General features: G+C 41.6%; 1 protein-coding gene across 1 annotated transcript in view; it reads right to left on the bottom strand.

Annotated features, from left to right (window-relative positions):
• LOC131699533 (uncharacterized) overlaps positions 1-10,256 on the bottom strand; it is a gene marked incomplete at its 5' end in the record, with an annotated part of 129,608 nt that extends 119,352 nt beyond the window's left edge. The window contains one exon of the mRNA XM_058996617.1: positions 8,933-10,256. Within this exon, the coding sequence (XP_058852600.1) occupies positions 8,933-10,256 (1,324 nt within the window). The remainder of the gene's footprint in view (positions 1-8,932) is intronic.
• Between the last annotated feature and the right edge of the window lie 3,146 nt (positions 10,257-13,402).

The following is a 13,402-nucleotide window of genomic DNA, read 5'->3' as shown; positions in this document are numbered from 1 at the left end:
TGTGTAATACATTTATATCAATATACATTCAATATACTTGTGTGTGTGCGTGTGTGTGAGCTGGATTTAAAGATCAGTTTATATTCAGGCTATTCATAATAATGTCACAACAATCAATCTAAACAGCTGTATCCTAAAGAAATTAAATACACTTTGACAAAGTGAAATATAGTTGACATATTTTATGCTAACTTAAAAAAAATATATATGCATAATTTACTGAAAACTGTAGTTCACAGAAGTTCCTACGCTGCTGAACATAAAACAAAAACTGTCAGCTTTTTGATCATTTGGAAGCAAAGACAAAAGGTTAAGGGCCATCAAGGGATTGCATTTGTGGTGAATATGTAGTTAATTACAGATGGATACCCATGTGTTCCTGTGGTCTGTCGTACCTAACCAAAAGGTGGATTACTTTCAGCACTGGTACAGTACACATCATGTCTTACTCTACCAAGTATATGTAGATGTTCTTTGCAGACTTAAGAATTCGATAGGGCTACTGCTTGTGTTAACTTGTGTCTATTTTGATCAACATCAACCATGTGGTGTAGTTAAATAATAATAGTAAAAGTATGCAAACATGTGGCTCATAAGCCATCCATTGGACAGACCTGATTTAAACCATCTTGGCAGAGTTTATTCAGCAAGCAGGCACAGGTAATGTATAACAGATTTTCAAAAATCCAAAACCTGTCTGAGGAATGGTATTTCAGACTGAAAGATAGGACTTAAATAGGTTGTGTCCTTCGACCCATTTAGCTCACATTCAGAGAAACTGAATGGGACATTCTGTACACTTGTCTATTTCAGGACATTGGAGAGCTGCTGGGAGGAAATTTTGCTTCTAGAGTTTCAGCACTACACACGGGAGTCCACAGGGAGTGCTAAGCAAGATAATCAGAGCTCTTAACAAGGTGATCAGCTGCACTGTTTTTTTTTTTTTCCTGCACGTGGAAAGGACCTCCTTATTAAACATACTGAGAAAAAAAACGGGTGAAATGAGATACTGTATAGGACTGTTATAACCACCCTTAAGTCTTGAGAAGTTATTTAATCATGTCTTATCCTTCCTGGCATAAAAAGATTATGGACTGTTTTTTGGCCAGTCAAGTTGTGAATTTGAGACTATTGACACTTATAGTGTCCTTTTACTGTCAAATAGGCATATATTGCATATATAAAATGTTTATTTCAAAAAGTCTCAACTCCCAAGGTTATAGGTTAATTGACTTCTATATAGGGTTGCACCCTGCTCCATTAATTAAACTGTAGTGTCTAACGTTGGGATCAGTTTCAACATTAACACTTAATTAAAGGTTAATAGAACTTAAAGGTGCTGTTCAGGTATGGGAATCTCACAAAGGGTGTTCAATTAAACAACAATGGGATGTGTTTTATTTTAACTGAAGTAGAGCTTCACAGACCAATAAGGAGCACTTCTGGAGAGGTTTAATTGTAACTATTCACCCACATAACACAGTAACAGCCAAACAGCATTAACATAATATCTTCTTTTTAATTAGCAAAACATTTCATTAATGTTAATTAGTGATTTACATCATTATAAACCATGTCAGGGCTAATTGTCAGGAATTAAATAAAGTGATGAGGTAAAGATAGATTTAATTTTGAGTTTTATATCATAATGGGAATAACAAAAAATAAAAAAATAAATAAAAAAAATAAAAGCATAGCTTCATTTTTCCTTATAAGGTTAGGAAGCTTTACAGCTTAGGATGCATGCCAGTATTACATCTGAAGGGACGTATACATTATTCATTAGGAAACATCAAAGAGGTTTGATACTGCCAACAACATCTAAGAGTGCATTGGTAAAGGTTTTAATTAAACATAATGCAGTGTCTTTTAGAGCATTCGAGGCAACAGGTGCTTCTGTCACACATTGTTACCATTCCATCACTCAGTGAAATTAATTCCCTTCAAACGCCTTTCAGCTTGTAGGATCATTTAAAATAAATATTGAAAATTTTATTTCATTTTAAATAAACTTGTTTATACGAAGCTGTGGCACAGCTGCAAGTCATGTATTGTTATCTTAATATTAATAGGATGTCACTTTCAGCCATACAAAAGTAAAAACCCATATGATGGCGCAGAAAAACAAATTGGTCCCCAATCATTTCAACTCCAAAATAGATGTTTGCCAACTAACAAAGATGTTTAATAGCATAACAGTGTTTGTCATACGTACTATATTTTCTGTGAGTTTTCTTTTACTTGCCTCGTGAAAGGGTTGTAAGTTACCTGTATATATATTTTTCCCAGTGACTAAAGAACAGCTTGGTATGTGTCGAGGGAACATCACAGCTATTATAACTTATGTATTCTTCTTGTTGTTTAGATGATCATTTCCTGAGGCATCATACTTGGACTTTTTAAAACTGTGAAGTCTAACGCACCCCTCTAAAGGGCTCTGCTGGTCCACCTGAGGGTAACTATTAACCTGCCCCTTTGCCAGTGGATGTAAGAAGTGCATCACTAGGAGTAGAACAGATGTGATAGTTCCTGAGGGCAAATTGTTACATTTAGAGACAAGACATGTTGGAGAGCCCCACTGAGTCGCTTTAAACATATGTGTTTTAAGTCACCAGGATGTGATGTTTGAAATAGAAAATGATCTACAAAGTAAATCTAAACAAGAAGAAGAAACATTGAGTCACAGACCTGCTTTTTTATTTAGGTACAGATGTCATTTAGACTACAGTACATGTCCCAAATCAACTTGCTGGCTATTGTAGCCTTTGGTAGGTTGCTTTCTTGTTATTTTATTTTGTTTACCGAAACAACGTGTGTTTAATCCACGCAGACGTCCTGTTTGCGCTCTGAAATGTCATTACTGTAACCATGTGTCAGTTTATAAACTAACCCTCATACATATCAGAGGCAATTTGAATAGAATTACCTTTATTACTGATGGTATTGTTTTAAATTTGCTCCCAGCTTTTGGAGAAATTACGAGGGACAGAATTTAGACAGACAGCTCAGAGGGCTGTATGTTGCCGTTGTTTCACAATAATGTTTTGTTTCACACTGGAATTATAACTGTATGACTGTATGACATTTCCTGGCAGTTAATAACCTCTTTTCAGCCGTTCATGGTTTATAATGGAGATTTTAAAGTTGTAGGGCCCCATACTTTGATATATTGAAAGAGATCATCATAATCTTTCCTGAATTCTGCTCTCCTGTTAACTATTGCTTTTTTCTGTGTTGGCACACCTCTTGCATTTTCAATTTGTATTAACTATATACACCCCCTTATGAGGACAGGCTCGCTGCCACGAGTGAGAGCACCTGGCTTCTAGTTCCCAGAATCCTACTTGAAATAACAGCATCTGTATCCCAAACTGGGACTGCCCACTGGCTGAATTCAAGAGAGTGGTTTTAAACTAGATGAAGCAAGCTGTTTTGACCATTTCAGAGCCCCTGCATTTGTGAGATTTAAAAATAATGGCTAGTCCCATGGGGTATAATGGCCCACTGGAAAGCAATGGACCCCACATAGTGAACAAGTTAAAAAAATACAATTTGGGTCTTGACTGGCTGAATTCATGAGAAGACAACTAAATTAAGCAAAACAAGATGGTTTGGCCACAGTTCAAACATCCACAAAGATTTTAGGAACAAGTGGGAAGCTGGCTGCCGACATTTCTATGGAGCTTGCCGTGGTTCTATTGCACGTCACTTTGCATGCAGCGTGACAGCTCAATGGTACAACACACCAGGTACATGCAGCATGCATTTCAGATATTTTGATTTCCATTACACGAGAGTAGATGTTAAAACTTCATGCTGATTTGAACTCGGCTCTCGCCAAGATAAGCACCAACTAAGACGTAGCTTTACAGTAAACTAATGTGATCCATATGTGTCTCCCTCCATTTACGTTTCCTTCCATATGATGATGTAGATATCCTTCTGTCTGGTGTTAATGGCTGAAGTGTAATGCTGGCTCCAGGGATCAGCTTATTTTGCCTCCCTGGCGCATCAGCACACACAACGGCTGCGATGCTGGCTCCGGGGATCAACCAAAGTGCGGCCTCCCCAGCGCATCAGCATGACAACCGTCTGGATTGAGCTAAGTAGGGTACATCTCTGGGGTTTTCAAGTGGGCACCTTCCATCCTCAGTGTTTCGTCGACTAGCCCACGACACCTCAAGAGGGCTCGACGGTGATTCTGGCGTCCCAGCATCACCCCCCTCCGTCCCCCACTCAACTCAGCCCAGCTTACTTACCTGTCCCCAGCCAGAATCTTTCCGTCTCAACCACAGCCAGTTGCTGCTCCTCTCTGCTGCTTCAGATAAGTTCTTCACTGTGCGACGCAACTCTTGGCCACTGAATCCGACGTCTCTGAGAAACCGGGTTGTAGAGTGTGCCACAAATCCTCGACAACCCACTTCCACTGGGTAAACCCGAACTCTCCATCCTCGCTGTTCCGCTTCAGTGGCTAGTTGAGCATACCGCAGTTTCTTCCTCTCATACGCCTCATCTACAGCATCCTCCCATGGCACTGTTAACTCTACCAGGTGAACAAGGCGTGCTGATCCAGACCACAAGACAATATCTGGTCGAAGGTTAGTGGTGGCAATCTCAGGTGGAAAAATAAGCCGTTGACCAACATCTGCCAGCATTTTCCAGTCTCTAGCAGCTTCCAGTTGTCCTGGGCGAGGATTGGTTTTAACACCTTTTCTTGGTGGTTGCTCTCCTGGGCGGAGGAATGTTGTCTTTTGTGTGTAATGTTTTGATGGAACAGGTGGCAACTTATTGGTCATGTTACGCTTGTCTTCCAATGCTAAGGCCAAACATCGCAGCACCTGGTCATGGCGCCAAGTAAACCGTCCTTGGCTAAGAGCCACCTTACATCCTGTCAAAATGTGCCTTAATGTTGCAGGTGATGAACACAAAGGACATGAGGGATCCTCTCCTACCCAGAGGTTTAGGTTCTGTGGTGATGGGAGAACATCATATGTTGACCTGATGAGGAAACTGATCCTGCTCTGTTCCATTGACCATAGGTCTTGCCAGCCAATCTTGCGTTGTTCCACACTCTCCCATCTCATCCATTCTCCCTGTTTGGCCTGGGAAATGGCCTTTATACACCTCATCCTCTCCTCCTGCTTTTGCACCTCGTTGACTACCATCTTCCTCCTTTGAGCTGGGGCCGCCTTGTGCCATGTAGGAGGAGTTGAACTGAAACCAAGACCCCCTCTTCCATGCTGAACTTGCCCCATGATATCACCAATTCGAAGGGCAGCCTTTGCATCTTCCACAGCTTTCTTTGCCGCCCACTTTCTTCCAGTTTTCAACACAGGTGCTGCCTCCCTTACGCATTTATCGCGTGACTCTACTAATGTCATTTCCAGTCTGACCTTGGCGCACTTAAACTCCTCGGTTAGAGCAGAGACTGGTAGCTGCAGTATTCCTTTACCATAAAGTCCCACTCTGCTGAGGCAGCGTGGAACTCCCAACCATTTCCTGATGTATGAACTGATTAAAGCTTCCAGCTTCTCTACTGTTGTCAAAGAAACCTCGTACACAGTCAGTGGCCACAGCAACCTCGGCAGTAGACCAAACTGAAAGCACCAGAGTTTTAGTTTACCTGGTAGAGCGCAGCTGTCTATGCTCTTCAACCCTTCCACTGCTTGTTGTCTAACTTCTCCCACACGAACTGTGTCCTTTAGATCCCCGTCGTACCATCTCCCAAGACTCTTCACTGGCTTCTCAGACACTGTTGGTATTGCCTCACCATTAATGAAGAATGTTTTATCTACTACTTTGCCTTTAATTATAGAGATGCTCCTTGATTTAGTGGGCTTGAATTGCATTCGTGCCCATTCAATGTTATTGGTTAATTTGCCCAATAATCGATTAGTGCAGGCTACTGTTGTAGTCATGGTTGTCATGTCATCCATGTATGCTCGAATTGGTGGTAGTCGCATTCCAGAAGCCAAGCGCTCTCCTCCTACTACCCATTTTGATGCCCTAATGATTACTTCCATTGCCATGGTAAAAGCCAGTGGAGAAATGGTGCATCCTGCCATTATTCCAACCTCTAGGCATTGCCATGTAGTGCTGAATTCTGAAGTTGAAAAACTGAATTGCAAATCTCCAAAATAGGCTTTCACTAAATTTGTTATTGTCATCGGTACACTGAAAAAATCAAATGCTGCCCAAAGTAGTTCATGTGGCACTGAACCATATGCATTAGCCAAATCCAGGAATGTCACATGGAGCTCCTTCCTCTCCTTTTTAGCTGATTGAATTTGTTGCCAGATCACATTGATGTGTTCTAAGCAACCTGGGAAACCTGGAATGCCCGCTTTTTGTATTGAAGTGTCAATGAAGCAGTTCTTTAATAGGTAAGCTGACAATCTCTGAGCAATAATGCTGAAGAAAATCTTGCCTTCTACGTTTAATAGGGAAATGGGACGAAACTGACTGATGCTTGTAGAATCTTTTTCTTTAGGTATAAAGACTCCACCTGCTCGGCGCCAAGCTCTTGGTACAACCTGTTTTTCCCATGCCACTTTCATCAATTTCCACAGAATTCGTAGAACTCCTGAAGCACTCTTGTACACTCTGTACGGAACTCCATTAGGCCCTGGAGATGATGAAGCCCTTGCTTTTTTCACAGCTTGCTCTATTTCTTTCCACTTAGGTGCACAGTCCTCCATTTGGTATTCTGGTGGATTGATAGGTGGGATGTCTGACGGAACTGACATAGGCTCCTGCCTTTTTGAATCTGTATGTGTTTCCTCCAAATATCTCTCCAGCTCAACCTTAGATGCTTTTAGTGTGCCATTCTTCTCACTGGTGAATAACTTCTTTACAAATTTGAATGGGTCTTTATAAAAGTTCGCTCTCGCACGCTCCTTCTTTTTGTAGCGTTTCCGTAGGCGCTCAGCTCTGCGCAATGTTGCAAGCTTATCTTTTATGACCCTTTGTAAGAGATTGAGTCCCTCCTTCTGACTTTGTTCTGCTCTTCTCCATTGGTTCCTCAGCTGTCTCCTTTCTCTAACTAAGCGTTCAATCTCCTGCTGCCGTCTAGACTTTCCAGGAATAGTTTGTACTTTTTCCTTCCTTTTTTTAACTCCAAACCTCTCACTTCCATATGCGTAGATGATGTCCCCAAATTTATCCAGCTTCTTTTCAACTGTTCCACTTAATCTTTCCAATGCAACGCAGAGATCTGTGTTTACTGTGTCCCATGCAGTTTTCTCACAAGCTCTTGGCCATTTAACTCCAGGCTTGTGCCCGTCGAGGTTCTTTTCTCTCTTATGCTGGTTTGTCTGACCGGGTTCACAAGGATCATTAGGTTCATCACTAACTGTGTCCATGCAAGTCCTCCTCACATCTATGACAGGGGTGCTGATATCCTGCGAACTGTGGTTTGCTTCCTGTCGCTGGATTTCATTCGACTGACTTGACTGACTTCGTAAGAAGTACTGATCAATGCGAGGCCCTTGTCCCTTCTCCCTCAAGCATTTCATTCTCCCTTGATGAATCTTCAAACCCCTGACCGTTGTCACCTTGCTCCAGCCGCAGACACAAACCTGGAGTTCCATGTCTTTGTTAACTGCAGATCTTGAACTAGTCTTTTGTGAAGTACTCTCCATACTCATATCCGTTTCCGTTCCTAAGTCGTTAACCGTGTTGTCCAACGTTGAGTCATCTTCCGCCCCCGCTCTCGCAGACTCTAGGGGTATTTTTCTCTTTAATTTCTTAGAAGCCTTGGGCGGGTGTCTCCAGCATCCTGTAAACACAGAGCTGGATACTGCCGACAAGGGTAGCTAACCCTTACCAGCCCCAGTGGGGTCTCTTTCCTCCTGTCAGCTGTCTCTCCAGGCTGTCACAAGGTCTTTCCCTTGTTGCCAGCTGCACTATTCACAGCAGTCACTGGACGTATCCAGATCTTCATGATTTCCATTACACGAGAGTAGATGTTAAAACTTCATGCTGATTTGAACTCGGCTCTCGCCAAGATAAGCACCAACTAAGACGTAGCTTTACAGTAAACTAATGTGATCCATATGTGTCTCCCTCCATTTACGTTTCCTTCCATATGATGATGTAGATATCCTTCTGTCTGGTGTTAATGGCTGAAGTGTAATGCTGGCTCCAGGGATCAGCTTATTTTGCCTCCCTGGCGCATCAGCACACACAACGGCTGCGATGCTGGCTCCGGGGATCAACCAAAGTGCGGCCTCCCCAGCGCATCAGCATGACAACCGTCTGGATTGAGCTAAGTAGGGTACATCTCTGGGGTTTTCAAGTGGGCACCTTCCATCCTCAGTGTTTCGTCGACTAGCCCACGACACCTCAAGAGGGCTCGACGGTGATTCTGGCGTCCCAGCATCACCCCCCTCCGTCCCCCACTCAACTCAGCCCAGCTTACTTACCTGTCCCCAGCCAGAATCTTTCCGTCTCAACCACAGCCAGTTGCTGCTCCTCTCTGCTGCTTCAGATAAGTTCTTCACTGTGCGACGCAACTCTTGGCCACTGAATCCGACGTCTCTGAGAAACCGGGTTGTAGAGTGTGCCACAAATCCTCGACAACCCACTTCCACTGGGTAAACCCGAACTCTCCATCCTCGCTGTTCCGCTTCAGTGGCTAGTTGAGCATACCGCAGTTTCTTCCTCTCATACGCCTCATCTACAGCATCCTCCCATGGCACTGTTAACTCTACCAGGTGAACAAGGCGTGCTGATCCAGACCACAAGACAATATCTGGTCGAAGGTTAGTGGTGGCAATCTCAGGTGGAAAAATAAGCCGTTGACCAACATCTGCCAGCATTTTCCAGTCTCTAGCAGCTTCCAGTTGTCCTGGGCGAGGATTGGTTTTAACACCTTTTCTTGGTGGTTGCTCTCCTGGGCGGAGGAATGTTGTCTTTTGTGTGTAATGTTTTGATGGAACAGGTGGCAACTTATTGGTCATGTTACGCTTGTCTTCCAATGCTAAGGCCAAACATCGCAGCACCTGGTCATGGCGCCAAGTAAACCGTCCTTGGCTAAGAGCCACCTTACATCCTGTCAAAATGTGCCTTAATGTTGCAGGTGATGAACACAAAGGACATGAGGGATCCTCTCCTACCCAGAGGTTTAGGTTCTGTGGTGATGGGAGAACATCATATGTTGACCTGATGAGGAAACTGATCCTGCTCTGTTCCATTGACCATAGGTCTTGCCAGCCAATCTTGCGTTGTTCCACACTCTCCCATCTCATCCATTCTCCCTGTTTGGCCTGGGAAATGGCCTTTATACACCTCATCCTCTCCTCCTGCTTTTGCACCTCGTTGACTACCATCTTCCTCCTTTGAGCTGGGGCCGCCTTGTGCCATGTAGGAGGAGTTGAACTGAAACCAAGACCCCCTCTTCCATGCTGAACTTGCCCCATGATATCACCAATTCGAAGGGCAGCCTTTGCATCTTCCACAGCTTTCTTTGCCGCCCACTTTCTTCCAGTTTTCAACACAGGTGCTGCCTCCCTTACGCATTTATCGCGTGACTCTACTAATGTCATTTCCAGTCTGACCTTGGCGCACTTAAACTCCTCGGTTAGAGCAGAGACTGGTAGCTGCAGTATTCCTTTACCATAAAGTCCCACTCTGCTGAGGCAGCGTGGAACTCCCAACCATTTCCTGATGTATGAACTGATTAAAGCTTCCAGCTTCTCTACTGTTGTCAAAGAAACCTCGTACACAGTCAGTGGCCACAGCAACCTCGGCAGTAGACCAAACTGAAAGCACCAGAGTTTTAGTTTACCTGGTAGAGCGCAGCTGTCTATGCTCTTCAACCCTTCCACTGCTTGTTGTCTAACTTCTCCCACACGAACTGTGTCCTTTAGATCCCCGTCGTACCATCTCCCAAGACTCTTCACTGGCTTCTCAGACACTGTTGGTATTGCCTCACCATTAATGAAGAATGTTTTATCTACTACTTTGCCTTTAATTATAGAGATGCTCCTTGATTTAGTGGGCTTGAATTGCATTCGTGCCCATTCAATGTTATTGGTTAATTTGCCCAATAATCGATTAGTGCAGGCTACTGTTGTAGTCATGGTTGTCATGTCATCCATGTATGCTCGAATTGGTGGTAGTCGCATTCCAGAAGCCAAGCGCTCTCCTCCTACTACCCATTTTGATGCCCTAATGATTACTTCCATTGCCATGGTAAAAGCCAGTGGAGAAATGGTGCATCCTGCCATTATTCCAACCTCTAGGCATTGCCATGTAGTGCTGAATTCTGAAGTTGAAAAACTGAATTGCAAATCTCCAAAATAGGCTTTCACTAAATTTGCTTCTGATTGCAAATGCATATGTTGTACATTTAGCATTTACCGTAAAAAGCCTTTAAGAAGCTTATGATCCCATGTCGAAAAAATCAGCTTTATGGGTGTTTCATTGAAAATGAAATTTAAAAAGGGAGATACTCTTTTCTTGTTTATTTTGTTTCCCCAAGCTCTTGGTGAGCTTCAAAAGATATCCAGAATCTCCTGCTGCTTTGAGTTGTATATGAATATGAATGTTTAGTTCACAGATTGGTATAAATACTTAAAGGGAGGTAGAAGCTTGTGTGCCTTCAGCTGGAACTACCTTTAGGAAATGTAAACAAACAAAAAAAAAAAATGTTTGTGAAACGTGGCCCTAAATGATGGTGATGTTGTAGGTTGTGTTTGGATGTACTTTTAGGCCCATAAAACAGATGCTCAGAAACGGCAAACTCTTATTGTGAGATCTCCAGGATTATCATACATTCCTCTAGGCAGGTTCGTTTCAGGTACACAAACCATCGACACATAAGCTTTTCCTGGTTCCTTTACTGCTTTCTGAACACAGTTGCTTCTACCTGGATTGAACTTTATAAGTTAATAAGTTGTGTGTAAGGTGTCTGTTATTGTTTTACGGATGTCATCTCCTGCAGTTTGGGCGAGAGGACCGCAAATAGAAGCTGAGCCGTTGTGGCTGCTCAAACTGTGTAAAATTACGTCTCTTGTGCAATAAGACACAGCCTGCACACAACGTCTTCATTTATTGTAAATCACACAAATGAAGATTGTACTCCGGAATAGCTCTTAAATGAAAAATATTGTTGTAAAACATAACTTTTATCCCCCCTTCCCCCAGTTGTGAAAGGGTTCAGCCCAGAATCAACTACCACAGTCCCTGAATAATGCATGTAGGCCTAAAGGTGCTGTGTAGTGGGTGAGACTATTAATTTATTTAGTTGAACAGCGTTGCCTGGTAACCTCAGGAATGGTTACATTTGGCTGGTTTACTAATATTCCATCAGCAACCAGGTGCTGCTACTTGATCATTCCATATAGGGCCTGTGTTGTGCTAGGGTAACATCCCTCCCAGGTGGTTGAGACACTGGGCCGAGGCATGATCTTATCCCAGCACACCACACCATACAGTACACCCTGTCGTGTGTTATTGCTTCAGTATTTCTTGAAACTGCAAAAAGAATGTATGTTTTACTGTATGCTGATACAGTAAGGAATTCATATTCTAACATACATTTTGGGAGACTTTTTCACCCAACATAAATACATTTTGAATAATGGCTTGTCCTAACAATTCATATGCCAACGGGGTAGCAGTGAGATCACCACTATATAAATGCATCAGAGCACTTTTCTTATCCATCAAAGAGCAGGATAGATAGACTCTATAGGTGTATAGAATTCCTAATTGATTCGGCCAAATGCTTTGGGATATTGTATCCCTTTGATGGGCTGCTTTATATGCACTTGGTTAGCTAGATATCTCTTTCATGGCTACTTGTGAAGAGAAAAAACACTTCTCGATATCCAGAAGTATGATATTAATATTGATTCAGGCAAGGGAAATTGCACGTAGTATCTAAGCTGAGGAAACATCAAACATTCCTTTTAAATCATCATTTGTAGCATGCTAGGACTTTTATCACATTAACTTTCTTAATGTAAAACAATTGCTTTTTAGTCCTTAAAGTATCATGTTGGCTGGATATAGATAGATAGATAGATAGATAGAGAGAGAGAGAGAGAGAGAGAGAGAGAGAGAGAGAGAGAGAGAGAGAGAGAGAGAGAGAGAGAGAGAGAGAGAGAGAGAGAGGAGGGGGGGGGGGCGCTAACACCACCACAGGGTTGCCCCCTACTTATAAAATAAAGCTGCCCACATTTCTTAAGTGTCCTCTGTGTGGCGGTGTGCCACTTTTTTTTATAAAATGTGCTTAATTTAAATTAGCAAATGTTTTCTAGTGGTCATACATACAAACAATTCTCGATGTAACCGTTTGTTATGGGAGGAAAACAGAAATATGAATGCAACATTTTAAACGAAGAAATCAGATTGAATTTACTCTACCAATCTACATAGCATGAACTGAATATACACACCAGCATTTATTTTATCAGGTAATATTTGTTTCTATAATCCTTACTGTTCTATAATTCAAATAACTGATCTCACTGTGAGAAGTGAATACCCCTCCATTCAGATTTAAACTGTGAGAGAAAGCAGCATTGCATGGGTTTGCATGGCCATGTTTGTTTTGCGGCAGCCTATATTAGATCTCTAGCTTCACATGCTTCATGCGGTCATTGAGAAGCCGCTAACACACAACCTTGTAGCAACATCGTAATTCAATTGAAACATTCCAGCAACTTTGTTAAAAGGCTGCGTGTCAGTGGGAAGTAAGTAACAGGTTTGTTTTACAACAAAATTACATTGTATTGTACACACTCAAGTATAAAGTGAAAGTATTATTACAGTATTTTTATATGCACTGGTTAACAAGGATACGGTGTGCAAAACGTTGGAAAATGAACAAGCAGAAGCATTATTTGATCTACCATTGTTAATAATAATAATAATAATAATAATAATAATAATAATAATAATAATAATAATAATAATACAAACTTCTAAAATGTTTTTAAAAATGAACAATAAAAGCAATAAGTATCATTTTCAAAAATAATTTATTGTTTAATCTCAAACCTGTAGATTGTTAATACAACAAAACACGTTAGAATACACCATGAGGTTTGTATCTGGCCTACCTTCAGCATGCTTAAAATTATCAAAACTTTTAATAACATAATAACTGCATTAAACAAATATGCATTACATGTAGGCATACCTTAAATTACATTGTCTATTATTATTATTATTATTATTATTATTATTATTATTATTATTATTATTATTATTATTAATTAATTAATTAATTAATTAATTAATTAATTGATTAATTCTGAGAGTCACTTTCATCACTGTCACTTATTAGCAGTTCATTACGCTCAAGCTCCTCCTCATCTTCCTCGGCTTCAATGGCAATGACAGAGACCCTGCGTTTATATACAATATTTGCCAGCAGACCCGGCGCGTATTG

The sequence above is a fragment of the Acipenser ruthenus genome, chromosome 22 (assembly GCF_902713425.1).
Source record: "Acipenser ruthenus chromosome 22, fAciRut3.2 maternal haplotype, whole genome shotgun sequence".
Lineage (NCBI taxonomy): Eukaryota > Metazoa > Chordata > Actinopteri > Acipenseriformes > Acipenseridae > Acipenser > Acipenser ruthenus.
The sequence above is the reverse complement of the archived record's forward strand: the minus strand, read 5'-3'. Positions and strand labels throughout refer to the sequence as shown.